This window comes from Trichoderma evansii (assembly GCF_050947405.1).
Source record: "Trichoderma evansii strain SZMC 28006 chromosome Unknown GGI43scaffold_5, whole genome shotgun sequence".
Lineage (NCBI taxonomy): Eukaryota > Fungi > Ascomycota > Sordariomycetes > Hypocreales > Hypocreaceae > Trichoderma > Trichoderma evansii.
This window is the reverse complement of record NW_028145201.1, coordinates 299,946-326,411: the sequence shown is the minus strand read 5'-3', so window position 1 is coordinate 326,411 and position 26,466 is coordinate 299,946. Positions and strand designations below refer to the sequence as shown.

The 26,466-nt window shown below is 46.5% G+C and overlaps 11 protein-coding genes across 11 annotated transcripts; 4 read left to right on the top strand and 7 right to left on the bottom strand.

Annotated features, from left to right (window-relative positions):
- The first annotated feature begins 155 nt into the window (after window positions 1-155).
- GGI43DRAFT_399279 (uncharacterized protein) lies at window positions 156-1,095 on the top strand. Its single transcript, XM_083205321.1, has one exon. The coding sequence runs from the start codon at window positions 299-301 to the stop codon at window positions 860-862; it is 564 nt and encodes a 187-aa protein (XP_083062504.1). The 5' UTR covers window positions 156-298; the 3' UTR covers window positions 863-1,095.
- Window positions 1,096-3,290: 2,195 nt separating this feature from the next.
- Window positions 3,291-4,384, top strand: GGI43DRAFT_307694 (uncharacterized protein). The gene is made up of 2 exons (XM_083201645.1): window positions 3,291-4,073; window positions 4,125-4,384. The coding sequence occupies exon 1, from the start codon at window positions 3,475-3,477 to the stop codon at window positions 4,039-4,041; it is 567 nt and encodes a 188-aa protein (XP_083062503.1). The 5' UTR covers window positions 3,291-3,474; the 3' UTR covers window positions 4,042-4,073; window positions 4,125-4,384.
- Window positions 4,385-4,802: 418 nt separating this feature from the next.
- Window positions 4,803-5,674, bottom strand: GGI43DRAFT_399274 (uncharacterized protein). The gene is made up of 2 exons (XM_083205320.1): window positions 5,251-5,674; window positions 4,803-5,174 (listed from the first exon to the last, which is right to left on the bottom strand). Exons 1-2 carry the CDS (start codon window positions 5,539-5,541, stop codon window positions 4,989-4,991), a joined length of 477 nt encoding a protein of 158 aa, XP_083062502.1. The 5' UTR covers window positions 5,542-5,674; the 3' UTR covers window positions 4,803-4,988.
- Window positions 5,675-6,285: 611 nt separating this feature from the next.
- On the bottom strand, window positions 6,286-10,356 carry GGI43DRAFT_399273 (peptidase family M1-domain-containing protein). Its single transcript, XM_083205319.1, has 3 exons — window positions 8,998-10,356; window positions 6,987-8,925; window positions 6,286-6,923 (listed from the first exon to the last, which is right to left on the bottom strand). The coding sequence occupies exons 1-3, from the start codon at window positions 9,639-9,641 to the stop codon at window positions 6,450-6,452; spliced, it is 3,057 nt and encodes a 1,018-aa protein (XP_083062501.1). The 5' UTR covers window positions 9,642-10,356; the 3' UTR covers window positions 6,286-6,449.
- A 593-nt stretch (window positions 10,357-10,949) lies between these two features.
- Window positions 10,950-14,238, bottom strand: GGI43DRAFT_381659 (fungal specific transcription factor domain-containing protein; the record flags this gene model as incomplete). Its single annotated transcript, XM_083203146.1, has 5 exons — window positions 10,950-12,954; window positions 13,072-13,162; window positions 13,236-13,643; window positions 13,732-13,846; window positions 13,915-14,238. The coding sequence occupies 5 exons, from the start codon at window positions 14,236-14,238 to the stop codon at window positions 10,950-10,952; spliced, it is 2,943 nt and encodes a 980-aa protein (XP_083062500.1).
- Window positions 14,239-14,392: 154 nt separating this feature from the next.
- On the bottom strand, window positions 14,393-14,933 carry GGI43DRAFT_307682 (uncharacterized protein). Its single transcript, XM_083201644.1, has one exon. It carries the CDS (start codon window positions 14,829-14,831, stop codon window positions 14,490-14,492), a length of 342 nt encoding a protein of 113 aa, XP_083062499.1. The 5' UTR covers window positions 14,832-14,933; the 3' UTR covers window positions 14,393-14,489.
- A 1,288-nt stretch (window positions 14,934-16,221) lies between these two features.
- Window positions 16,222-18,586, bottom strand: GGI43DRAFT_307646 (Zn(II)2Cys6 transcription factor). Its single transcript, XM_083201643.1, has 3 exons — window positions 17,612-18,586; window positions 17,229-17,518; window positions 16,222-17,161 (listed from the first exon to the last, which is right to left on the bottom strand). The coding sequence occupies exons 1-3, from the start codon at window positions 18,436-18,438 to the stop codon at window positions 16,365-16,367; spliced, it is 1,914 nt and encodes a 637-aa protein (XP_083062498.1). The 5' UTR covers window positions 18,439-18,586; the 3' UTR covers window positions 16,222-16,364.
- Window positions 18,587-19,604: 1,018 nt separating this feature from the next.
- Window positions 19,605-20,700, top strand: GGI43DRAFT_399267 (GNAT family N-acetyltransferase). The gene is made up of 2 exons (XM_083205318.1): window positions 19,605-20,215; window positions 20,299-20,700. Exons 1-2 carry the CDS (start codon window positions 19,804-19,806, stop codon window positions 20,520-20,522), a joined length of 636 nt encoding a protein of 211 aa, XP_083062497.1. The 5' UTR covers window positions 19,605-19,803; the 3' UTR covers window positions 20,523-20,700.
- A 1,800-nt stretch (window positions 20,701-22,500) lies between these two features.
- On the top strand, window positions 22,501-23,942 carry GGI43DRAFT_432644 (FAD/NAD(P)-binding domain-containing protein). The gene has a single exon (XM_083209619.1). The coding sequence runs from the start codon at window positions 22,591-22,593 to the stop codon at window positions 23,851-23,853; it is 1,263 nt and encodes a 420-aa protein (XP_083062496.1). The 5' UTR covers window positions 22,501-22,590; the 3' UTR covers window positions 23,854-23,942.
- Window positions 23,943-24,040: 98 nt separating this feature from the next.
- Window positions 24,041-24,979, bottom strand: GGI43DRAFT_432641 (mitochondrial carrier; the record flags this gene model as incomplete). The annotated part of the gene is made up of 1 exon (XM_083209618.1): window positions 24,041-24,979. One exon carries the CDS (start codon window positions 24,977-24,979, stop codon window positions 24,041-24,043), a length of 939 nt encoding a protein of 312 aa, XP_083062495.1.
- Window positions 24,980-25,207: 228 nt separating this feature from the next.
- Window positions 25,208-26,261, bottom strand: GGI43DRAFT_399265 (nuclear transport factor 2 family protein). Its single transcript, XM_083205317.1, has one exon. The coding sequence runs from the start codon at window positions 25,991-25,993 to the stop codon at window positions 25,514-25,516; it is 480 nt and encodes a 159-aa protein (XP_083062494.1). The 5' UTR covers window positions 25,994-26,261; the 3' UTR covers window positions 25,208-25,513.
- Between the last annotated feature and the right edge of the window lie 205 nt (window positions 26,262-26,466).

Sequence of the window (26,466 nt, the reverse complement as noted above, 5' to 3'; positions counted from 1 at the left end):
TCTTACCCCACGTAATATACATTTAGACTAGATATGAGGAGAGGGGTTGTTTCAACCGTGGCTCTGTGCTAAACGCGTGTAGAGTCTTCGGAATTTGGATTCTTATCTCAGCGGAGAGAGAATTATCTTGCATGCGGGCATTGAAAAGTATTTAAGGAGCCTCTCGTTCCGGCACTGGGGCTTCTTCATTTTCATCATTCCTAACAACTTTCTCACTCTCAAGCCTTGCAACGCAAAGGCCCAAAATCTCCAACTATAATTACTATCTTTGTTCTTTACACGAATTCCACAAAGCAACATGCATTTCGTCAAGCTCAGTGCCGTTGTTATTGGCGCCCTTGCCTCTTCTTCTGCGGCTCTTGCTATTAGCAAAAGCGAGGCAAACGTTGCTGCTGAGAAGAGGGAGCCAAAGATTGAAGGTTACTGGTACCCTTCTGGCAATGCCCCAGCTGAGAAGCGGGAGCCCAAGATTGAGGGTTACTACTACCCTTCTGGCAGTGCACAAACTGAGAAGAGGGAGCCCAAGATTGAAGGTTATTTCTATCCTGCCAGTGACGGAGCAGCTGTTGAGAAGAGAGAACCCAAGATTGAGGGCTACTACTACCCTTCTGGCAGTGCACAAACTGAGAAGAGGGAGCCCAAGATTGAAGGTTATTTCTATCCTGCCAATGACGGAGCAGCTGTTGAGAAGAGAGAACCCAAGATTGAGGGCTACTACTACCCTTCTGGCAATGCCCCAGCTGAGAAGCGGGAGCCCAAGGTTGAGGGTTACTACTACCCTTCTGGCAGTGCCCCAGCTGAGAAGCGGGAGCCTAAGATCGAAGGCTACTACTACCCTTCCAACGACGCTGGTTCAGTTTAGAGAGCGAAGGACAGTATTGCTGAGACCTATCTTCATAAGTGGTGAAAATAGGTCCACATGAGAGGACTTTCTGAATTAGCTGATAAACCGGTTCACCAATCAGGATCTATTCGACAGGCTCAGCAGAAGAGTTTACATCTAGCAAACTAGATAGATGATAAATTTACATTCTTACGCTCATTAGGATAGCTTAGATAGTTAGTTGTTACTATGGTATGAAGATTGGTTTAGCATGTCTCTCTCCTAGCTACGTGACCACTGCACCGCCCATAACCCATAGGTCCGCTAACCCGCCAGCATAAGCTAGAATCTTAGTTTGTCTTCTGTGAATTATCCTAGATTAAGTAATAGAACACTAATTCGTCATAGGTTATAGTGTCCTCTGGATCAGAGATAGCCTGCTGCAAAAACAAATTAGTTGAGCAATTGGCTTGTTGCTCGTGCGCAAATTTATATTGAGGGTTATAATGCGTCTTTATGTGCAGTGTATATATATATGAGAGCTTTATAAATCAGCTGACCAGCAATCAAGTATGCTTCTCTATTTATGAATAATAATAATGATAGTAATTTACTATTATTCTCTATTTCAATTTTAGAAGTTCAACTTGAACTATATAGAGAAAATTACAGTGTCCACTCATGGAGGTCTGACTCATTACAAAGGAAGACTGCTGTTTCTTTTTGTTTCTCGTGCACTGTTCAGCTGCCAGAATAGATGACGGTGTTCTCTCTATAGCTGCTTTTAAGCTAGATACATGTATATAACTCGCCAACTTACTATAGCTTATTGTCGTTCATTTTTCTTCTGTTTTTTATATTCATCGGTTTCAGGTCTCCGAATCTCTATTCGTGGAGAGGATCCTGTACAAATCCGCATCGCCGTTGTCTCTTGACTCGCGAGTCTTGTTGCGATTTTTGCATATAAACAGGTCTATCGCCCCACCATTATCTTACCAGATACAAAACTGGTTAAGAAGGGTTAATACTTGGGCAATTAAACTCATTTGTTTGTTCAAAACCGACTATACACGCTATCGATGCGATCCATCTTCATTCTCGACCATGCAGCGCCACTCTGTTCAATTATATGTGTTTAAATTAGTACTACTCTTAAAATACACACGCTACATGCAGCCTCCCGATGCAAAGTATGAGGCACGTTCAAGTATCATTCTCCTGTGCCTCATTTTGTAAATTTCAAGACGTGGTATTATGCTAGCGTTGCGGCATCTTATGTCAGGGTTTTTATATGTAAGAGGAATAGATGAAAAATTCTGTGGCTTAATATAAGATAAATACTCTCCATCTGCAGTCTTAATATCAGCGATTACTCAATAGAAGTCTATAAGGGGGAGAACAATTAACGTACCAGTCCTATGCACTACATCTTGAAGAAGCAAAGTGCCATTGCGGCGGTGTCAGATTTCATATCACACGCCCACACAATGCACCCACAGATCTTACAGGTTCCTGGGAGAGCTGCCGGGCATCGATGCCTTTGAGATCCGGCATCAACGCAGGGCATAGTACAGAAGCTTATTACTGTATTCTTTAGAGCAGTTCATCAGCGCATCTCGAATATCATCTTCTTTATGATCATCTGATAGAGTCTAGACCTTGAAATTGCAGCTTCAGCCGCACATGTCTGACATGCAGCCCCTGTTTCTCCCGTCAAAATACAACGGCCCCACCCAATCCGGCGGGCCCATGTCTTTCTCCCTCGCGTTATCTTGGTGGATTATAGCAGTATTACCGCGTTTATATATATATTGATTATATTTCTATTTTATTTCTATTTACATTGAATACGAAACAGCTGGTTGAAGTTATGTGTTTGTGTAAAAATATGTACTAGTAGTAAAAAAAGCAGCGATGACCCTTGACTGCAGCTCGTGCTCCCCACTGGCAGCAGCGCCGCACGTTGTGGTGCTTTGTCCAACAACCTCGAAAACGAGCCTTGCCCGGACAAGCAATCGTCCTCTTCTGGCCAACAGAAATGCTTCGAGCAGCCGCTCCACCAGCCCTACCCCGGCTGCGCCCAGTTTCAAGAAAGGCATAACGGCTTGAGAGCTTTAATAAGTCAACCAGGCGGCAATCGAGGCGCTGCTGACTTTAGTATGCACCGCCGGCGTTGCTAATTGGCCACGGCCAGTATTTAGCCTGCAGATTTTAGCTCGCAGCTTTCGCACGTCATGTACATAGGTACTCAGCACATACATGCCCACCACAAAATAGCAAGCTATCATCAGGCGGTTGACATGTACCTGACAACTCAATGGTACTTGCCCTCCGCAACGTATTGTGGGAGTTTATGTCCTTAAAGCCTAAGGTAGCTAGCTCCCTTGGTGCAAGTATTGAGCATGCCAGGGGCTTTCAGATATATCCATCTCGCTGTCACGAATTTTTACATTAAATTATATATATTATTTACAATACCGCTCTCATCCCAATTGATTTTTAAGCCCCTCTTTGCTACATAGATAACTCTGCCAGTGTTACTGCGACAGCGGCCTTCTCTTTACGGTTGTTAAGCTAGCTCTTTCAGCAGCTTATATATTAGCAGCTTGCATATAAGCAGCTTACATACATATGTAAGCAGCTCTTACAAGATGTTATACTTGGAGCCGATCAGCCTTCTCTCAGGCATTATTACGATTATTAGCATTTCTATCCAACTGTATGAAATTATCAACGATATCTCAGGCCTATCACGGTCGTTTCGCGATGTGGCTGATCGCCTCCCTGCCATTCGACACACATTAAAGGATGCACTCCATTGGCTCGCTAGAGAAGAAGATGCAGGTATGCTATCAGCTGAACGATATATTGCATTATTCAGGATACTTGAGAGCTGCCACAGAAAAACTATTGCGGTACAACGTATTTTGCAAAGGGTCATTGCCGACACTAATACATCAATTATAAAACGCTGTGCGAAAGCCATCAAGGCCATCTCTAGCGCGAACGCAGTCGACAGCCTGATGCAGGAGATTTTTCACGATCTCCATGTAATAGCAGCCAACCGGGCCGTGAACATTGCCCCAGGTCCCAGATTAAGCGTTACATACAATGCCAATGCTGCTTCAAGGGGGGGAGCGAGGCATCGAGCATTGAAACCAATAGAGGTCGACAAAAGCACAGCCACGCCAGCGCTCTATGCACTAATAGATAACTGATAAACTCCGCACCTACGCTCGCCTTACATAAGGTAAATAGAACGGATCCAGTTTTCTATAGAAATAGCTAATAAGATATCTAGGCTGAAATATGGACATTCGGTGTATTGGACTAGCGAAATAGCTGAAAGGTCCTTGAATATTTCCTAGAACAGGTGGTTCTTAAACAAAATAACTGCCCGAGAACTGGGGTTTGCCCGCAGGTATAAGTGCTAGTGGGCGGCCGCTAATTGTCTCCGCTATTACCGCCCTACTTCTGCCGGATTACAGTACATGTACCTTGCGGTACTATAGCTCCCCTACAGTGCATCCCTACCACAACGAAGGATGGAGAGTTCAAAAGTCAAGATGCTTCACTCGTGATCGCGGCTGTTTGGCCTCCCACCGCAAAAATAGTACGTCGTTACCATTCAACAATACTATTAGCATACAACACCAAGCTGCTAGGGCATTTACGGCATTTATTTTTCTCGTTTAGCTTGAAGGCCAAGCTATTTCATGTATATATATATTTTAGAATGATGTATTATGAGGCAGCTTATACAATTGAAGTTACCCATGTCCCGACTAACATGTCTATCATCGACGAAAACTTAGTGTGACTTGGAATTGCCACGAAAGACAAAGGGGCGGTATGCCCAAGTCCACTCCACGTATTGGATTGTCTCCAGGTGTCAATGCTCATAGGAGCTACCATCAGATGGAGAAAGGAGGCTTTTCGGCCACTGTAGCACCGCGAGTCTATGAAAGCTTTTGCCAGATTGTTAAAAAAACATTCAGTTCATTACCAGTATCAAACGCTCTAAATCGCCACAATATCTTCATCCATCCACAAGACGTAACGAACCTCAACGAAAAGCCCCTTCATCCAAACATTGTACCAGCAAGGCTCCTTATGAATTTGCACAACCGCCACATCCAAAGGAAATGCCGCTCTACACGCACAACTAAAAGACACGACGAAGCAAATATCTCAACAACCCATTATTCTTAGCCTCCTTCTTTGGAAACACTTTGGAATTCTCCTTGGTGTATTCCCGGAATTGCTTCAAGCTTCCAAACGTGGGAACTGGCTCTCCAGTCCGCTCCGAATCGACGAAATCGACAATATTAACGTGAACCTTTTTAATAGCCTGATAACAGTAAAAATAAATAGTTAGATAAAGTGGTCACCGAGCCCGTCCAACTTATATTAATATTAAAACATACCTTCTTGCAAGCAGTTATGGTACTCGGAACTGGAGATATCCCAATCTTCGCGCAAAGATTCTGCAGGACCTCCAGCTTATTCTCATCCGCACCATACAATTGACCAAACTGCCCAACAAGAGCCCTTCTGAAATTCTCTCGGGCCTTTCGTTCTTGTTTACTGCCCGTCTTCCACCCAATGAACTCGACCAGGCGATGGTACGCGGGCCACGATTCCTCCTGCGGGTCGTACTCGAACTGAGGGTATATAGCGAAAAATAGGCCGAGTTGGTCGTTTGTCGTATTTGCCATTATTAACGGATAGGTGGAGTAAGGATAAAGCAAATATTGTTGTCGCAATCACAAAGCATGAAGATGGAGTAACAGGCGAAAGCCCAAGTGGTACTTGGGAAACCCAAACGACACGTGAAGTCTGGGTGACACAAGAAATAAACAACTTCAGGCAGCAGCATCACTCTTGCGACGATGTTTAATATACTTCACGTGAGCTACTTACATGTAGACATCAGGCGTCCAACCAGCGTTGAGGCCGGGCTGCGGGCGGCCTACAACATTTTCTTCATCTCGCCCTTCGAGGCGCAGCCAGGCGCCAGCAGGTGTGTTGGGCAGTAAATATTAAAATGAACGAGTATGCCTTAAACCTTGACATTGCAACAAAATCACAAATTTATAGAGTGCAAAACAGGGATAGCTGGATCATAGCTCGAATACCTGAATTATATATTCTGCACCCCAGTTTCGTTATCCAACACCTCCGCCGCAGCCCAACAAGGCAGTCAGCCCACACATAAAAATATTTGACTGCTATATACTCTTAGAGGCAGTATATTAAAATGGCGGTAAATTCGCGACATTACTACGGCTGGGGTGCTTTGTAATAATTCTCTATAATACATGTATTCGTTGGCTGCCGGTTTCTCTTTATTTAGCTGCAGCGAAATTCTTCAGCTTTACATGGGCTATGCAATGCGAGGCTAGCTCTCAGCGGCCAGTTCCACTCTTGCGTCGTAGTACGTCACAATTTGTGCGATAAGATTAATCTTCATCATGGTATATTAGCAATGGTAAACTGGTATTACATGTGGAGTTTAAACCAAATATCTTTTCCACCCCAAACCCCTGTCTTTTCTTTCTTTCTTTCTTTTGCTTTTCATTTTCATTGCTATCATGCTATGTAAGAGTAAGAGTCGTGATTATACCTACTTTGAGTATCCGTTGACCTTGACCCAGTCGGCCACATCCTGTCGGTCCCTCTCCAACCAGGAAATCTTGGATCGGACAGAGTCCTTGCTCTGTGCGAGCGACTGGTCGTATCCGTTGTTGTTCTTGCCGCTGAAGAACTTGTCGATTCTCTCAAGCTGCTCTGGGGTGGTGAAGCCAGACGTCAGTAGCGACACCATGTGGCTGAGCATTGGCAGGGTAGGTGGGTGTCGCTTGTAGAGCTCCTCCCAGTTCTCGGTCAACCAGGTGAACAGCGCCTCGATACCCTCGGGGTGGGTGCGCAGTCCGGCCGCAGGCATGTAGATATCCTGATCCTTGACTTCGCCGCTCAACAGCAGGGAGAGAGTTCTCTTGATAAGCTCGGGCTCCTTGGCTCGGCCAAGTGATCTGAGGCAGGTGTTGCGCTCGTCACTGTTGGTCGAAGCATGGTACAGCTCCATAATTTGATCATACTATACGCAAGACATGTTAATACCGCTTCATAACCAAAGCAATATAGGGGGGAAATGACTTACCTCTGTCTTGCCGCCAAACTTGAGGGCAATCGCGAATACGCTCTTACGAATGTTGGGGTGAATAGCCGACTTGTCACCAGCGACGAATTTGGCAAACATTTCCTTCGAGGCCGACACAATAGTCTCGTCGCCGCTCAGACCAGCGCTGCCAAAGAGCGTGGCCTTGAACTGCTGCTCAACGTGGCCGTCAGAGTCAGAAAACTGCCATCCAAGCTGGTGAGCCTTGGGGCTGACGATTTCTCTCAAGAAGGTTCGAACGCCATCGCGAACGGTCTGGTCTTCGAACATCCAAGCAGCTTGGATAGAGCCAATTCGAGAAATGATCTCGTTCCAGACAACGAACTCGGTCTCGGAATCAAATCCCTTGAGGAGGTTGAGGACACCAGATGTCTTGCCATAGCCGGAGCTTGCGAGCGCAGCAGCATCAGCAATCATACCAGTTCTATCTTCAGTGGTCAAAAGGCCATCTTTTGCAGCCTGACCAAGCTTCTCCAGGCGGCTCGGGGAGTACAGTGTTCGGAAGATACCAGTATGGTTGGCGTTGAGCTTGAAAAAGTCAGTGCTGGGCACCTTGTACTCCTTCTCTCGCTCGTTCAAAGCTACCGTCTCGTCGACACCATCCTTGGTCTTGAGGCCCAAGAAGATGGGGTACAGAGTCTCATCCTCCTCAGGCTTGACATCGGCAGTTCGGAGGAAGCGGTTCTGCTTTACGTGAATGGCGTTCTCACCCTCCTTCTCGGTAACAGTAAGAACCGGGTATCCGACCTTCTTGGTCCATGCAGTCATGACCTCGTGCACGGGCTTACCGCTAACGGCAGCCAAGGAATCCCAGAGATCGCTGGTCTGAGTGTTGCCATAGGCGTACTTGTTCAGGTACTGGCGAACACCCTCCAAGAACTTATCTTCTCCAAGGTAGGTGGAAATCATACGAAGAACGCAAGATCCCTTGGAGTAGGAGATGGCATCAAAAATTTGGTTGATCTCATCAGCACGCTTCACGGGAACCTCAATTGGGTGGCTGCTTCGGAGAGAGTCCAGAGACAGGGCAGACTGCAGGTCGTCGGTGACGTAAGTCTGCCAAACGCGCCATTCGGGGTAGAAGATGTTGCAGGAGTACCATGAAGCCCAGGTGGCAAATCCCTCGTTGAGCCAGAGGCCCTCCCACCAGTCCATAGTAACCAGGTTACCGAACCATTGGTGAGCCAGCTCGTGCTGAACAACCTCGGCAACACGCTGCTTGGTAGCAGCACCACTAGCCTTCTCATCGAGCATCAAATCGACAACACGGTATGTGACAAGACCCCAGTTCTCCATGGCTCCCTGGGCAAAGTCTGGGATAGCGACCTGGTCCATCTTGGGCAGAGGGAAGTCAACACCGAACGCTTTTTCGTAAAAGGCCAGGGTCTTGGCGGCGAGGTCGACGGAGAAACGACCATGCTCGATATCCTGGCCAGGAGGAGCATAGACTCGCACGGGGACTCGGAAATCTCTGGATTCGATGTAGTTGAGCTCGCCGACAACAAAGGCAACGAGGTAGGTGGACATGAGAGGAGAGGTGTTGAAGTGGACAGCCTTTCGGGTTCCACCAGTGACCTTGGACTGAACCTCGCCCTCGGAGGAAACGTCCATGTTGCTCAAGCACGTCAAGTTCTTGTCAGCAATGAGGGTGACAGTGAACTTGGCCTTGAGAGCCGGCTCGTCAAAGCAGGGGAATGCTCTGCGGGCATCGGTAGGCTCCATCTGGGTGCTGGCCAGGATGCCCTCGGTACCATCCTGTCTCTTGTATGTAGAGCGGTAGTAACCCGCCATCTTGTCATTGAGCTGGCCAGTGAAGTCGATCTCCAGCTGGACCTTGCTGTCCTTTGAGAGAGTGTGGGAGCCGCCAAAGTCGAACTTGGAAACCTGGGTACCTTCATCGTAGGTAATGGCGGGGGTGGCGCTATATGAGAGTAACCATGGCTGTTAGCAAATCAAGAATAAAGATGTAGACAAAGGGAAGGGGGTTTCTAACTTGACAGCCTGGCCTCCAGAGAGGAGCTTGGCGCTGTGGATTTCCAGCTCGAGAGTGTGGAGGGAGATGGAATTTGAGGTCTCGGCGACATCCAGGTCGATGACGACGGTGCCCTTGTAGGTCAGCTTGTCGAAGTCGGTGTCGACGGTCAGATGGTAGTGGCGAGGCACGACATTGGCGGGCAGCAGCTCACGGGCCTGGACGGCAACCGACGAGCCCTCGAGGCCAGCTCTGGATCGACACATGGCGGAGCAATATCGAGCCGAAGCAGCAAGACGACGAGGAAGATGGAGAGGAGAGCGGTTGGTGAGACGAGATATGCGCGGGGATGAGGAAGAGGAGGAGGAATGGAGAAGAGAAGAAGCTGATGAAGACAGCAGTCGTAGACCAGTAGGCGGTGATGAGGTATATGAGGAAGAGAGAAGAGGAGGAGAAGGAGGAGAGATTGAAGAAGTAGAAGTAGAAATAGAAGTAGCAACAGCAGCGGCAGAGGCAAAAGCGCGGCAGGCGACACAGGCACGTCTCTGGAGCCCCTCGCCTGGCAGCTCAACCCACGGCGGGGTTCTGCGTCTCAAGGCGGCCAGGCGTCTCATCGAGTGTGGGGGGAGGGCTTGGACGGCCCGGAGAGGCTGCAGCCACCCCATTTGCTGGCAATTGATTTGCCTTGATCGATGCCAGCAGGATTCAGAGGATGTTTGGTGTATTCAGGGGTTTAGCTGCTAGTTGCCGTGACTCACGATGGATGACTCTGTTTAGTTGTCGTGACTCAGATAGATGACGCTGTTCAGTTGGTGGACACAGAGAGAGAGGTGATCATGGTAAGGAATGGATTGTAAAAACTTGACACGAGCTTTTTTTCCCAGCCACTAATAGAGTGCTCCATGTACCCATTTACATGTACATATGCAGCTCTGAGGAGCAGCTCAATGCAACAGCTTGATGCAACAGCTTTCAAACCAGTATCAAATGAATGCAGTGCATTGCAGTGCTGTAAATACAGAAATACCATTGGCCCGGAGAAAAATAAAATACGCGAATAGAGCCCAAGATGCATGCGCTGCTGGGTGTCGATCATCACCACCAAGAGCACTGAGAGCTCAAAGCTTACATGTAGCCACTGCCGACGTTTTCCCATGAGGGGTCCTTTGTCCAAGCTCCAGCCCACAGCGGCCGCGATAGTGGGGTAAACCGCGCCATTCCGAGACGGAACTTTTGCACCGAGAAGCTATTCTAGGAAGGCCGAGTCGCGTGCCGCCAGCGTTGAACCGAGCACCGAAGTTGCGGACTGAGGACCCTTTGTATCTGACATTAGTACCTGCAGTAATGGTTAGTTATGAGATAACAGTATTTATGCTATCTCTACTAATATGGGTCTCGTCTCCCTTTTGGGAAATATCTGAATACACGTGGGCAAATGTTGTTTAAAAACGAATACATATTCGTATGTCACTCTTAGGTTAGGGCGATTAAAGGCACATCATAAACAAAATGTAAACATTGACCCTCTCGAGTCCACCAGCTATAACAAAAGATATTTATTATTACAAAAAAGAAGAGAAGAAAAGACTAGAATTATTAGATAGAATACACACGAAAGAAAAGCTCCAAGATGCGTCTGATGAAAGGGAAATCAAGCAATTTCGCGATATTACACAGAATATCCAGATATAAGAAAAAAAAAAGAGATGTGAACAAAAAGAACGTCACGGCTGCTGCCAAGATCCCAAGCTTCGCACCATATGTAAAATATATCCGTCCTAAATGCTAAAGAATGCATTGCACGCCCGCAAGCTCTGAAGATCAGAGAAAACGAAATCAATGGGCCAGGGTTGGCCTGTGGGTATGTCTAGCTTCATAAATAAATTGCAAATTCTGAATTGATACACAGCTATGTGCCAGCTGGCTTATAAGAGCTGGGTTCGCCGATAAAGGAGTGTAACTGCTCGCAGGAGCTAAAAGTGGTGGTATTGCTGAGCAGTGTCCTCGCAATACTCTGCATGGGCATAAGGCCCATATGCCGCTGTAGCTGCCGTGGCAAGGTGAGTCTCTGCAGCATCAAAATTCGCGGAAGATGAGTTGGACTCCGGAGATGTGAAAGAAGTCGCAGAGTCGATGCAAGTCGTTGGATCAGAATAAGGTGGTTCAGTATTATACAGCACAGGGGCGCTATAAGTCTCAGAATGCGGGTGAGTTTCGGGAGATGAATATGAAGCAGAAGTGGCAGAAGTGGAATACGTCATAGGAACAGTATCAGACACGAAATCTTGAGGTCCTGCAGGATTATTATAGGTCCCACAAGTAGTATCAAGTCCAGTAGCATCATAGCCTGGGTAAAGCTGGATTTGATGAGATGTAAGAGTGTCGTATGCTGTAGGGGCAGAAAAGAGCGGAGGATTCGCCGTCAAATTGTCTACAGACATAACTCCAGTATTTTCGAGATATGCAAATGCATTATACATAGGAAGCGTAGCCTCAGCATAAGGAGGCCCAGTAGTAGAATAGTCTGAGGAAAGAGTTGCATCATAATATGAAGAGGGGATTGTACCAATGTCCAAAGATAAAGTATTATCGTAGACAAATGGTGGGATAGAGGTATTGTTTGGAAATGTAACTCCCACATCACCCAGCGGAGCGGAATAGATATGGTCTAAAACAGTAGGCTCGATGTAAGCCGATGCGATTGCTGGACCGGCTAGAGATGCAGATGTGGTATAGCCCGGAGCTGTGGACGTGGCATATTCCAATGGCGTGGGTTCATTATAATTGGGGACTTGAGGAGGTCCGGCATAAGATGAAGTTGCTACAAAATCAATCGCAGGTGCAGTTGCGGTATAGCTTGAAGGCGCAGCTGGATCATAAGTTGAAGACATTGGCAATCCATGCTCCTCGGATGCAGCCGCATAGGGGCCAGGAATCTTTTGCCCATCATAATCAGGTTGTGCGGTTGCGGCTACCGCATAATGAGAAGATGTATGTGCGTCATTTCTGGTATGTCCATGGTGTCCATGACCTCCATGGCAATCGTTAATCATAGATACAGATGAGTCATCAGTATGGCTGAAAGGCGAAGGCTGCAACCCAGTTTCAGCGGTATACACCTCAGTGAGAGCTCCTGCTGCTTTCTGCTTTTGTTTTCCAGGATCTATACGATTTTCCACACAAAGGGATATTGACTCCATCGCAGCTGCTAATACAGTTTGCTCAGTATCGTCTTTTCCATCTGGCAGCAAAGCGTAATCCTCTGCAGGAGCTGTATTCATCACCTTTTTAAAGGTCTTGGAAATGATCCTGAATCCCAATTTCGCCGATCGCGAGAGGCAGTAGAGTTTGCCCTGCAACAATCGGGATGTTTCAAGGGTCTGGTAGATTTCATTTCGACGAGTCACACTCCCGGCTTTATCATTGAAAATGACGTTGGCCAGCATTGTTGCTGCATCAACAAGTGAGAATATGATGAAATGGAATCGTCCGTCGCGAAATGTCAGATAATTTATCCAGTCGTCCAACACTTTTACTAATCGTATAGACATATCGATGGCAATATCACGCAGCTCCAATCGGTCCTCCGGAGCATCCTGTTCGAAAAGTAGTTTCATGTGCGGTCGAAAGGGATTAAGTAGCAGCATGTAGCCCATGGTATAGTTATAGTGGCGATGATATTCGATCCAAGTCTGTTCTTCATCGTGTGATGTGTCGGGATTTTCCAATGCAAAGATTGCTGGAAAATTCCGCATCCAATCCGCAATCATTTCCTTGTATTCCATGACTTCACTGGGTGTAGTGATTTTGGCGGGAGACTGAAACCTTTCAGCCAATTTATGAACCAAGTCTGATTGCATATTCATATGCATCAGAGGAGAAAATTGTCCGTCCAGTTCCAATGTTAATGATGGGCGCTGTACATTGCAAGTGCTATGATCGATAAGTGTATCTCGGCAGAGTCCAGAAGAAATTTGCCTAGAAAGATGTTAGCATCCTATTTATACATTTCTACACGCGTCCAGGTCATATGGAGAAACATGAACATGACTGAAAGACTTGAGGCTATAAAATATGACAGTTGTTAGAACTTACCAGTCCCATGAATCAATGATACACCAAGCTCTCCGCCGCATCTCACGCTCAAAGCTCGGTAGGTGTTCTGAAAGTTCTTCTCTATTGAAACCTAGCGCCAGTTAGTGAGAAACATTCATATTATTAACCGCTATGTCTTTATTTGAGCAGCAACCTGGACATACCGAGCTCTTGAGCCTCTCTAACGGCCGTGTTGAAAACATGGCAACACTCAACAAACATGGCCTCGGCTTTGTACCAGTACGTCGAATGCAGTAGCCACATGACATTATGCCGGTGATATTGACCTTCAGGAATGACGCCGTAGAGGTTTCGTGCACAATAATGGTAAGATTCGGTGAGGTTTTGGCAGCTGGCGTGGAACATTTCTTCAAGCTTCTCTTGTATATCAACAGGCAAATGCTGACACGCGCACGCGCACAGCATCAGCAATAGGCAAGTCCATGGTATTGGCAATGGTTCGTTCTTTGCTCGCTTTTCCCACCATGCTGAATATTCGGCCGCAAATTCGGTTTGGTGAATCAGACCATAGTGAGGGTTCACATTTTGGAAAAAGCTCAGAACAAGCGCATCTATAATAGACGGCCACAACAGCTAGTTAGCTTAGGCACATATACTACCGCGTCGGTAAGAGATTGTATTTAAAAAATCGAGGCGTACCCATATGATCTCGTCTTTGAGGGAGAGCGTTCAAGGCGGCTTGGAGCAGTTTACAGTCTGAAGCTGATATGCAGTATTGGTCGTCATATGGCTTTTCAAAGGTTTGTGGTTTCTCCTGCATCAGATACTATATGTAAGAATAAACTCTTCTAACTCAAATTGAAGAAGCAAAAACGACTTTACCTCTAATTCAGCTTCAGGTGCCGCGGATTGCTGCTCAGACTGTTGGTTTTCGAGGCAGTGCATGTCGCTTGGCCGTACGGTATCGTTGTTACTGACGTCTTGTTTATGATTGACATTGTCCAGGTTTAAGCCATGCTCGCTGTCGAGACGGTGCTCTTTGTCAGTTGCCTGTACCACAGGTGCGTTGCTAGGCTCTTCTTCGTTTCGAAGAGCTGTCTCGGCAGCAGCTGCAAGTTTTTGTCGGCGCTTTTTACGTGCTGCATTTGATTGTCTCGCAGTAGATTTGCGTGATGCGGCACTAGTCTTTGTGAACGAGCAGTTCATCGACTCGACACGTTTGGCGCAATTAGTGCAGGGCCATATCCGGCTACACTACATTACATGCAAACAAAAGGCAAAGGTTAGCTTGCCTAACACTATCCAGAATTATTGGAGTTAGTAACGAACCTTTTGTTTCCTCTGCTTGCACAGAGAACAAGAGTTTTTCTGCCGTATGGGGCCGGCAAGTGATTGCTCCAGCGCACTCATTGCTAGTTGTTTGGCTTATATGCACATTTTCCAAGATATAAATTTGCCTATCGCTGCTGTAAAAGCAAGTAGTTTAGAAGTAAACCGAGACAAAAGAAGGAGAAGGGAGGGAAAGGCAGAAAGGAATGATGAAGGTAATGGTGAAAATATAGAAGTAGAAGTGAGTATTTAAAGAAGATGGGAGAAAAGAAGACAGTGTGGTATATAAAAGGGGCATGCCAAGAGAAAAGAAATGAAAAAGAGGGAAATGGGAACGGATCAGAGCTGAAGATAAAACAGAAATCACAGCCTCCCACCCTGCTACGGCAATCAAACGGTGCCGATGGCCTAGAACCGAAAAGTAGAGTCGCAGATGGAGATCTCAAAACGGCGAGGGATCTGGCAGCCATTGTGGCCGCTGTGGGGCAGCTGAAAGGGCCTGGGCAAAACGGTGGGTCACGTGGGCGCTGGATTGCGATGCATCAGCGCGGATTTTGAGTGTCTGATTGGCTCGAGACAATTGGAAATGGCTTAGCCGCCGTTAGACACCCCGCAGAGTGGACCCCTAAAGATGAGATTCGCTCCAGGAGCCAGAGATGCACTGTGTACGGGCGCCAAGAGCTGAATAGCGGGATGTGCCTGCAAAGTTTGTGATGAGATGGACGTTATTATATTTCCGCGGGGCATCCAATACGAATGCTAGTACAAGTTCCTCTACAGCTGAGCAACGTTATCATAGCACGTGGACTATATAGGTAGGCACTTGTGTCGATCATCTCAGCCACCTAGTTGGATACAGGCACATGTGCTTGGCACTATTACTAAGTTCTCTCGACACAGCGAGTGTCATACTGTACCAAGACACAGAGCCATCGCTGCAAAACTGAGGCGCAAGCAATTTAATTGTCAGCATCGATGCCTGCTTCATCTGTCTCATCCCATGGGCAATCAAGGCCCCCAATCCACTCTAAACTGTCTCACCTCACAACCACCAACCTGGCTGGCGTCGCTGCTTAAACAAGCCCCAAGACACCAAGACAGCTTCGGACCCTTGCCATGTACACAGTAGGAATATCACCCCTGCTTTCAGCCGCAGCCCACGTCGGCACCATCGGCCATCTTTTGCTCAATCACGGGTAGATTGGCGACGCGGGCAGCCTTTGCTTTCCCTGTGGTGGTATCCTGAACCTCGGGTTAATATATTACCCACTGGCTAACCTGTTTACTTCCTAGCAGCCCCAAACAAGTTACAAGAGATCTGTCTATCGACTTAGTGTCCGGGCATATATCAAGTTACATGTTTCCGTCTTTCACTTAGGACACTGCACTAGCATCGGTAGTACAGCCCAGCCAGTTAAAATTAAAATCTGCCGGCGGTCTAGTTGCTCTGACAGCTCGGCAGTTGTGGCTTTTATTTGTACGACCAAGATGTAACGCTAATCCACCCATCAAAAGAAAGGAGAGGCCAGAAGAGCAAGAAAGAGAGAGAAAAAAACAAGTATTCAATTTGGATACATATTTGGCCGATAGGCCCTTGTTTGGTGGCGTTTGCTTGCTTCCTTTAATTGCAGCCTCACTTTAACAACCCCCCTGTTTGGGTTGCAAAGATTACAGGGTTTCATTACGTGACCGGGCTGCCTTTTTTGACTTACATACATCAGGCCCCTCCAGTGACCTTTTGAACGCTTCGTGTAGGCGCTGGCATGCCCAGCCAGCTGAAAAGGAACACAAAAGAAAGGAACGGAAGCAAAAAATGTTGATGAATGACGTTTGATTCGCTAGCCTGGCCTGGTCAAATTTCGTCCTATTTCTGCGTCTATTCCTCATCCGAACTCCCTTGCATCAACGCTCATACTATGTCAACATATACAGGTACTACTATACTGATACACTGCGTTTCGTGTTTCGAAGCCAATAGCTCATCTATGCGCAGGTACCCGAGCTCACTCTGAAAATAGCCAGCCCGGGTCCAACGCCGAGTCTGACGCTATCAGTGTTCCCAGCTCGGGGGCCAAAAGCACATCTTCCAGCGTATCATTGAAGTCGTCATTGGCAGACACCGTTGCTGGCCACTCCAGTGCCGCATCCGTTCTTGTACCATCCTGGACCTGGCCTCGACCCTGACTCACAGAGGGCGCCTGGATTTCGCCCAGGTCGATAATTAATATTACTTCCAGGTCATTGGCCGACGGGCTTGGAGAGTCGGCTGCATCTTCCTGTGATTTGTCCTGGCCAAAACGCTCCGGTGGCTGTACCCGATGCTGTCTCTCGTGGTTTTTAATCTCATCGAGAGAAAACAAGAGATTAGGCAGCGCGTTCAACGCCATCCGAGGAACAGCGAATCTTTCTGTCCCTACTACCTGTTTGAAAAACTCTTCCGTTTGTCTGGCGTAGAATTTAAGGGCCAACACCTCTTCAGTCACAAACTCAGATAGATATCCCTGACGGCTGCGAACAGCCTTCCATATTGTGAATAATTCCTGTAGCGCATAAAGAGCCCGGACACTAACAACGGTGGGACAGCAGCGGTAAGCCGCAGTGTCGAAAAGTACCAATGTATCCAGAGCTGAATGGCTGGACTGTATCAAAGACATGATGGTCCGAACGTAAGTCATATCCCTAGCAATTGCCAAGGACGGTGGCTGTGTCTTTCGGTGTGATGCCGATCGGAATGGGCTGCAGGTGACAGCCAGCTCGTAAAACTTGATGCGGCAGTAAAAGAAATGCATGCGGAGTGCGCCTATGCAGCATGTTACGAGTCAGCCGGCAGTCATATGAGAGCACACAAAGTACTGAAGGCCACTTACCGTTGAAAACAAGCTGAGCATCATCTCGCCATCTACTAAATCTGCTCTCTATTGATGATAGAGTAGCTTGGTCAACGAGACTGGAAGGATCAGCTTCACTTTGCACCTTGGCTGCCAATGACGCCTTGACCCTCAAGGCTTCGACCTCTTCTGCTATCATCTGCAATCTTACCCATGCAACCAATCGTTTGTCATTATCGAGCACACTATTCTTGTCAAAGACATCCACACCATTACGCATGCTCTCAGTCCATACTAATGGCATGGGTCGGCGTAGGCTGACAGCAGCACTAGCTCATCCATTAGCTATCTCGTTTACGAATGAGAGCAAACAAAAAAACAAGGAAAGAAAATAGGGGAGAAGTCATGTTCCAGGTGCTCACGTTGACAAGGGTAGATAGGCAGCGAAACAGATTCGCCACTCGGCCACAGTATGGTCCACAGGTGAACTGGCATCCTCGCTCCACGGCCAAAGACCCAGCTCGCGTACCATGAGGCCTGCAGTCTGAATCCATGTGTAAAAGTTCAGGCGGCTCATGTCTTCAGGCACGTCGTACCACTCCACCATTACTAAAATGGCCTGGATCAGCTCGACAGTTCTGTTCCCATTGACCATGACCTGCTCTGATAGGTCCGCTCGTAAATGGAAACTGAGCTTTCGAAAGAGGCTTGGGTTGAATGCTCTGCAGGCAGAAGCGATAACGGAAAGAAGTAATGTAGGTTGGTGTGCTCTGAACCAATCAAAGTTTTCGGCTCTGGACAATGTCAAGATGGGATAATGCGGCAGGACATTGTTGGTGAAGTCGTTGAAAAGGCATCTTGCTGAGTCCGTTGACAGCAGCCCTGAAGCAAAAAGCCGCTCCAGAGTTGACCGGTGGCGATAACCCTCTAATAAATTTTCATCTTCTGGTTCGCGATATCCTGGCTGTGGCCCAAGCGCAATTTCGCTGGCGGTGACATGCGTCGCGCCACTATCGTCCTGCGCCAGCCTTTGCAAGTCCACTGCTGCTTGCAGTTCTGAGAGTCGCTTCTCTAATACTGTCACTCGTGTATCGGTCCTTTTCCTTCTTTGTCTTGGCGCAATGGTGCTGAAAACGCATTCGTTGCTAGCGTTGAAGCATCGCTTGCATTTGCCATGCTGAGCAAATGTATCCAGCACGCAGCGAATTTTGGACGTGCGGCACGAAAGACAAGCGCTCTTTTGCATCATGATGACAATATGCTGTCTGTTTCTTTCTTATTTCATCTTTACTTCTCCTTTCTTTATTCTTTTTGGGGGAAAGCTGAATGTGTTGATTCCTCGGGTGTAAAAAAATCTCACTCGTACATCCTCTTGGCCGGTCTCACCGGGACGAGAGTCCGAACCGCGAAATGGTCAGCGGGCTTCGGATGACTAAGTTCGTCCATGCCGCTATTAGTTCCTTCTCTTATTTGCTAATCTCGGCCACGAGCATGTTATTGAACAAGCAAACAAGTGATTATGTTTCGTATACATGGATAGAGAATTCAGCGTTGAAAGCAGCACAAGCTGAGCTCCTCATGATAGCGAGGTGCTATAACATTCACTACTAAAATTGACAGAAAAACGTTACCGCAATAGCAAAGAGCCGCAGCGAGGCACCATGCGCTAGTTCTCGGGATAAAAAAGCATTTCCCGGTACCCGCCAGTAAGCACTGTAAGTCCATGAACATGCCGTGCCAAAGAGATTTCATCCAGATTATCAGAAAGCTGTGGCGGGCAATTCATTTCTTTAGAAGGAATACGAAGAGATGTATTATCTTTTTGTTTTTTCCCCTCTTCAAGTCAGGACATAACATATGTGATTGCCAATGTGACATGCATCTGCTCTTCCAACTGCCTCCCCAGAAATTCGGATGTCCTAAAAGCGCCAACCACTTGGCTCGAGTTTTATTTTCCGCTTAGTAAGAGGCACTGGCTTACTGCATCTGTGTCCCTCAATTCCTGAAGTGCGCTGAATTTCACGAAGTATTTGAAGATATTTACCCTAGATCTCGGTGTAGAATATATACGTCTGGCCTAATTAGAGAATCAGGAGTTGAAATTTTCTTCCCAGATTGGCAGTCTAAGATTCTGATTAAAATTTATTCCCACTTGATTTATACGAATTTATTATGTAGCCTGTTATTTGTTGCTTTTCCACTGCGAGAAGTGGCATCAGTATAAGCTCCACGTATCAATCCGAATAACGCTGCAGACTAAGGTCCAGCAGAATGCCTGGTAAAAGTCAAACCCGAGTATCCCAAGTAAATGCAATTATTCTCCTATTGGCATTATCTTCCTAGTGATTAATAATTCCATGCTTCTTTCTAATCATAGCCTAAAGCACCATCGAGTACACGTGAAAAGATGGATCCAAGAAAGTCCACTTCCTCGCCCTTTAGTTGACATTGACACTTTGGGCGAGCTTAGCGTCGGCATACCCATTTGCTTATGACTCTTAACACTGCCAGCATGTATATCTTGACCATGTAAATGTCTTATCCTGGTATCTGATACTTTACAATACTTTACTTTCTCTGCCACTTAAAACGGTCCTTACTGGTCTTTTTCAATATGACGATACGTGTGCGCGAGTCCACCAAGGACGATCTCCTAGCCATTGCTCGCATTGCGGCTGCAGCCTTTCATCCCAACACGGATGCCATTTCAGCGCGGATATTCCCTGCTCAGCAACAAGAGGCTGCTTCAGACAATGACATATTTTCATGGAGATATGCAAAAAAAACTGCAAGCCTGTCCTCCCCACATGCAGTCATGGTAGTAGCGGTCGATGACTCCTTAAACGACCAGGTGGTGGGTTTTGCGCTCTGGGACGTGTACTCCGAAAAGGCGTCCAATCAACCCCAGCCCAGCGCTCAAGAGCCACCACCCTGTTTTGACCAGGAGGCGTTTGCAGAGCTGCGCGCAATTGTCTCGTCTGACCACCAGGAGATGTTCGGAGAAAGAGGCATCAAGGATGTCTGGCGTAAGTCCCTTTTGCCCCCTTAAATTCTCCGTGGGCCATCCCGAGTTACCAAAACGGGCAATTAACATGAGTCTCCCGCTAAGATCTTGATTATCTTGGGGTGGATCCGCAGCAGCAGCGGAAGGGGATCGGGAAGATCCTCTTGGACTGGGGCATAAGCCGAGCAGCGGGCGACGAGAAGGATTGCTACCTGCTTGCGACGCCGGCAGGAAAGCCGCTGTATACCAAGACGGGCTTCGAGGAAGTAAGAGTTGTACCAATATTTGGCGTGTCACACCATTCTATGCTGCTTAGATATATCAGGTGATGATCCGCATTAGATAGATGGATACAAGGGAAATTGTGTGGATTCTGTGGCTATTCGTCCTACACTCTACGAAAATGGCTGTACATACTTGTATTACGGTGTATCATAGGAAGAATTTATATAATTCAATAATACATATGCAGATCACAGCCAGCGTCGGGCTAGTGTTAGGAGAAAGGGAAATCATGTCGGACGAAAGCTTGGACGCCGTCTCGGTGACCACTCATATCCGAATCGAATTGGCCGAGCCTTGTTTACAGAAATTTCTCTCCCTTGCATTGACATGTCTCGTAATCCTTGCCTTGCTACATGGCAGCTTTACGAAGTATTTTCTTGAATGTAACTCTAATAAAATTGTCTCCTGAACTAAGTTGAATATTGCTTTTTGCGATACCGCCGAGACACAGCTGGCGCTATCCGAGCCAATGGGTGGGATGACTTTACCGCCACAGCGGAATTTCCTAAATGTCTCTCACGCTGGCATTGCAAGTGTTGATATGACCGAGTAACCTATGCGGTATCTGTGTACCCGCTGAGACCTATCCACTTATACTGAGCATCGACCAATTCAATCTGTACAACCTCCGATTTGTCTGTGAAGTCTACTTTTCACACAGCAAGATAGTCTGTAATAATTTACTATTTTCACGTGATGAGACATTGCGCCTCAATATTACTATAAAATGACATGTCAAATGCGCCAAGAATAACTGAGAGTTAAAACCCGAGTCAATCCCGGTTCATGGGTCTAGATGTGTGATCTCCGGAAGCAAGAACAGAGGCTCGGAAGATCCATCCTTGCTCACATGCCATTAATGACACGTCAACAGTTGGTTAGTCGGAATTGCCGGACGCTCGTATAATACTCCTAAATAAAACTAGAATTGCGAAGCTAAGCTACTGGGGTATACGGATTCCTACTATGTCGTTGTGTATGACTATGGAGACATGAAATCGCTCTGGAGCGCTGAAACCAGGCTGCCTGTGATTGAGATTTGGGGTCTATTTCACGACAACAATTGTAGTTAGAATCTCAAGGGTTGAGTGACGTAGTGGATACTTTTTGTCTCCGGTCTCTGAGACAGCGTCTCCGTCATAGGAAACAAGATGACATTTTGTATTTTCCGCCATTGGAGCCAGCGCACGAGACCATCCTCGAGCCGAGTTTCTGGAAATTGATTCATGAGTTCTAGTATAATAATGCAGGGTGCTTTAGGTTAGCTGTGAGCCTCATACTATTCGCTATTGGGCCAGATCTGTAATATACTACGTATTTATTTTCACGGTACTAGGACGCTGTTCTTCGAGTTGTTGAGAAAGGGCACCAAAGCAGATCGGCCAAAAATAACACCAGGAAGTGTCAAGAACCACATTTCTTTTTATGTACGATCATGATACAAGTGGAAACAAAGGGGCTGCATAGCAAGCAGATTGAGCATTACGAGAAACTGCGTAGGGCAGCATAATGGAGCAAAGCGCTACATAACGTGTTTAATTCAGATCCTTCTATTTCCCCACTCGTTATAGGCTAGGTTAAACTAGTCTTTTTATGAAATTAAACCTTTATATAGAAAGAGAGGTTGAAATGTTGTTGTGTAAATATTTATGCATTGGTATGAATGCACTCTTATAAAATGAGAGTCGCGTGACACTGCTTCAGTCGATCGCAAAGCTATGGGGCGGCGGAATTATTTACTATTTAGAGAAACGGGACGTAGCAGTTTTCATGCACAAAAACTCCATCGCATAATGACTGAATCATGAGCGATATATGATGAAAAGGGGGTTGGATGAGGAGAATGCGATGTTGTAACAATCGCTCGCTCGGCCGAGACGGCAGCGGCGGACATATTTCAGCTGCAAATTACCGAGATAATGAATATATGAGCAAACATAAGATATATATGTGTGTATCTCTCTTCAATTCTATTTCTTGAATCGAAATCATCAGTTTATAACATCGTTTTCAGTTAGACAGCATAAGCGTCAACATACAATATCTCATCAAAAGCATCAACACCGTTACATCGTTTCAGCTCTGAATCCAACTCTCTTTAATATAATCGCAATGGCACAAATGAAGGTGTTGATCAGCGGCGCCGGTATAACTGGCAATGCCCTCGCCTACTGGCTCTTGAAACTAGGCCATGATGTCACAGTCATTGAGCGTTTCCCTGAACTTCGAACTACTGGTCTCCAAGTAGATCTACGAGGCCCCGGCATTGAAGTCCTAAAACTCATGGGCTTTGACGAAGCTTTCCGCGCCAAGTCAGTACCAGAGCAAGGTACGCTTATAGTCGACAGCTCAAACAGACGACGTGCCTATTTTGGAGTCAACAACTCGGGAAAAGGGCGACAGAGCTTTACCACTCAATACGAGATCATGAGAGGTGACCTCTGTCAACTTATGTACGACGCTATTAAAGAAAAAGTCGATTTCCGCTTCGGAACATCGATTGAGAGTTTTAAGCAGAAGAATAACTTAGTCGAAGTTCACTTCTCAGACGGCAAAACAGAACAGTTCGATTTCCTAGTTGGTGCCGACGGCATGGGTTCAAACACTCGCAAATTGATGCTGGGCCCAGGTGTTCAAGATGCATTGCGTCCAGTAAAGGGTGCTTATACTGCTTATTTTACAATCCCTCGTCCCATTCAGAAAGGAGAGGAGTATAACTGCACCTTTTATCTGGCAACTAGGCGACGTGCCATCATGACTCGAAGGCACACTCCGGATGAGATCCAGATATATCTGCCCTGCAATACTGGATCGGAAAGATTGAAGAAGGCTCACCGAGAGGGAGTAGAAGAACAAAAGAAAGCTTTGGCGGAGGTTTTTCAAGATGCTGGATGGAACGCAAAAAGTATCTTGCAAGATATGAACGATTCCAAGAACTTCTACTGTGAACGCCTAGGTTTGGTCAAGCTCGACTCTTGGTTCAATGGTAATGTAGCTCTTGTTGGCGATGCTGCCTACTGTCCTTCGCCACTTACCGGCATGGGTACTACCTCCGGCCTCGTAGGAGCTTACGTCTTGGCTGGTGAGATTAGCCGTTGTTGCGGAAATGCAAAGGGTGGAGGTCAAAAGCCTACCGAGGGACTTGATGTGGCACTCAAAACTTATGATGACAAATTTCGACCATTTATCGAGCTGGTGACTGACGGTATTGGTGATGATACTGTCTTTTGGAATAAAATGGTTTCATCGTCTTTTGCCGTCGCTATGGTCAATTTGCTCCTTGGTTTAGCTTCATTCTTTGGAGTCAACATTGGAAACTGGATTCTGCAAGAGAATACGCAAGGGTGGACGCTACCCATCTACAAAAATCTTTGAGACTCATGTTGGATACTCTAACATGCTTTGGAATGTTGCCTAAAGAAAATATACGTAATGCATTTAGATATTTAGCTCAGGAAAACCTCAATACTCAGTCCATATATCTTATTTATCTAATCCAACTTTCAAACTATAAATATTATAAACTATCAACAATATAAATACATAAGTACTATATCGTCTATTACTCTCCCTTGAACTTTTTGCCGAAAAGAATTAATTGTAGTTGCTCATAGATCGACAACGCACCAGCTCCAGCGACGCCACGTAAAATATTAGCTCCAGCGCCATTAAAGAGAGAACGTATGCCATTGCTGGCAACAATTTGTTTGGCTGCATGAAACGAGCTTTTATACTTGACTGCTTCTCCTGAAGTCATCATCATGCGCCGTCTAATTGTGTCGAGAGGATAGGCAGCTATACCCGCCACCGTCGTGACAAGATAGCCCAGACCGAAAGAGGCCAGAAAGTTGTTCTCCAGAGCCCCTACCAGAACAAGTGGCTTAAAAGAGTCATACATGCCGAAGTAAAGACCGCGATAGACAACAGCGCCAAACACAGAAGGGAAAAAGCCACGGTAAAGACCGACGATGCCATCCGACGCCAATGTCTTTCGATATACATCGATAAATCCGTTGAATTGGCGCTCTCCTCCTTTCTTTGCGTCGTTTGCCAGTCGAGTTCGCGTGTAGTCTAGAGAGTAGACAAAGAGCTGTCCAGTTGCTCCAGCAAGACCTCCAGATGCTAAATTTCCTACCATCCACATAGCATATCCGTCACGGTCCTTCTTATAGCCAAACATTCTTTTGAACTTGTCGCGAAAAGCGAAGTTGAGAGCTTGAGTAGGGAAATATCGAATTACATTCGCAGTGTTTCCACGCCATAAACTGACAAATCCTTCATCAGCTATTGTGCGTCTGAAACACTCGCCAATGCCGCCATATTTTCGATTTAGGCGACCAGCTTTAATCATTTCATCTTGATTCTGAATAAGGAGTTTAATCCGCTCGATGGGAGCAGCAGCGGTCTTGGAAATGGCAGCTGAAACCCCTCCCATGAGAAAGTCAATTACAAAGGGCGATAATCCCAGTGTATTTCCTGGCTGTTGCTCTGGATGAGACATTATGGGGTATTATGTCGAATTAGCTAGGGAGCAAGTAAATTTAACTTCAAGAACCTGTTACACTGAGTGAAGCAAAATAGAGCAGAAAGACGATAAATAATTAATTATAAAGGAAGGACATCTTTATCAAATACGTCATTGGTATTAATATATTTTATCCTGATTCGCAATTAAACAGCCAGAAAGACAGCTGGAGAAATAGTGACTCTCCGTACCGACATCTCGGGACTCTTTATACGCTCCGGATCCCGAATCTGTGGGCCAGCGTAAATATCCGGATATAGCGATGACATCCACATGGGAAAAACTGTAGCACGATAATTAAGCATAAAAGAAACACTCTCTCGCCATGAGTTTTTCTAGGAATGAAATAACTGCTGTCATATTACGTAGTCAGATGGTTAGATGTCAATCGTGCATCTCAAAAGTTATGAGAGTCCAGTCGACTCCAATCTGGACGCCAAACGAGATATATTTAATTATTTCGCTTATCATCTTAGACATCCATACCAACAACAAACAGTTTAACCTTACTCATTGCCCAAAAACACTCATGTTGCCCTTGCTCCATAATGGTACAACGTCCAAGCGCTCAATCTTCCACTCAGATCCCCGCTGTGAAACCGATGCGTTGTACCGACATTTCACTAAGAGGGAATTATCGTGAGAGTCAGAGGCAAATGCTTGGCCTTTCTTGATATGCTGGGCTTCGGAATAGCAGGTGATAATAGCGCTATCGTTTTTGTCATTCAGCTTGACCAGAATGTTGGTCAAGGAATGTGTTGTTTCGAGAGCCTCGCCTACTGCATTCATGCATACGGCAGTAATAGTATTGCGGCCATGGATCGGCTCGTAATTCATACCAAGGGATGAAAATGCACTGAGGTCGACAATAGCATCTTCAGTAAAAGCTGAGTCGAGTTGGGTAGCGTCGCCACGGTCGAGGCCGTCCGTGTATCGTAGCAAAGCATCAATTGCCCCCTGTCTTGCAAGAATCGCTGTAGCGGGCTCCATAATGACCGTTAAATGGTTTATTTGTTCAATTTTCTTTCAAGTGAGGAAATTTAATAGTTCAAGTTGATTCGAATCAACTGAGAAATAGCAGACTCCGCCATCCTGTTTATAATGGCCATAACGCCGGAGGCTCTAGGGCCCGACTCGGCCCACGGCCGCTACCGAGACCGATACATAGCTTGGGCGTTATCATGTACGTTGACGGAAGATCTAGCTCACGGTTCGGTCGAAGGCTGAAGCCGTAGCTGCTACCAGAGGCAGCGCCACGCGGGGCGACACTGGGGGGTTAGGCCGTTGGGCCTCCTTCGAGTTATGGGACCAATTTCCAAACGCGGCCTACAGTAGCAAGTAACAATTATTGAATACATTTATCTTAGCCCAGCTATCTAAAGCATTTTATTAAATAAATAAATAAATAATAGCTGTAATTGAATTATAAAGGTCTGTTTTCCTGCATACATGGACGTGTTCGC

Coding starts and splice junctions, on each gene's coding strand:
- GGI43DRAFT_399279 (XM_083205321.1), top strand. CDS start 299: ATGCATTTCGTCAAGCTCAGTGCCGTTGTTATTGGCGCCCTTGCCTCT.
- GGI43DRAFT_399273 (XM_083205319.1), bottom strand. CDS start 9,641: ATGGGGTGGCTGCAGCCTCTCCGGGCCGTCCAAGCCCTCCCCCCACAC. Junction 8,926..8,997: donor TCTGGAGGCCAGGCTGTCAA/GTTAGAAACCCC, acceptor ACTCTCATATAG/CGCCACCCCCGCCATTACCT. Junction 6,924..6,986: donor AGTTTGGCGGCAAGACAGAG/GTAAGTCATTTC, acceptor TCTTGCGTATAG/TATGATCAAATTATGGAGCT.
- GGI43DRAFT_432644 (XM_083209619.1), top strand. CDS start 22,591: ATGGCACAAATGAAGGTGTTGATCAGCGGCGCCGGTATAACTGGCAAT.
- GGI43DRAFT_399267 (XM_083205318.1), top strand. CDS start 19,804: ATGACGATACGTGTGCGCGAGTCCACCAAGGACGATCTCCTAGCCATT. Junction 20,216..20,298: donor AGGCATCAAGGATGTCTGGC/GTAAGTCCCTTT, acceptor TCTCCCGCTAAG/ATCTTGATTATCTTGGGGTG.
- GGI43DRAFT_399265 (XM_083205317.1), bottom strand. CDS start 25,993: ATGGAGCCCGCTACAGCGATTCTTGCAAGACAGGGGGCAATTGATGCT.
- GGI43DRAFT_399274 (XM_083205320.1), bottom strand. CDS start 5,541: ATGGCAAATACGACAAACGACCAACTCGGCCTATTTTTCGCTATATAC. Junction 5,175..5,250: donor CCATAACTGCTTGCAAGAAG/GTATGTTTTAAT, acceptor TACTGTTATCAG/GCTATTAAAAAGGTTCACGT.
- GGI43DRAFT_307646 (XM_083201643.1), bottom strand. CDS start 18,438: ATGATGCAAAAGAGCGCTTGTCTTTCGTGCCGCACGTCCAAAATTCGC. Junction 17,519..17,611: donor GCCTATCTACCCTTGTCAAC/GTGAGCACCTGG, acceptor TGGATGAGCTAG/TGCTGCTGTCAGCCTACGCC. Junction 17,162..17,228: donor TGCTCAGCTTGTTTTCAACG/GTAAGTGGCCTT, acceptor CATGCTGCATAG/GCGCACTCCGCATGCATTTC.
- GGI43DRAFT_307682 (XM_083201644.1), bottom strand. CDS start 14,831: ATGGCTGCCAGATCCCTCGCCGTTTTGAGATCTCCATCTGCGACTCTA.
- GGI43DRAFT_307694 (XM_083201645.1), top strand. CDS start 3,475: ATGTTATACTTGGAGCCGATCAGCCTTCTCTCAGGCATTATTACGATT.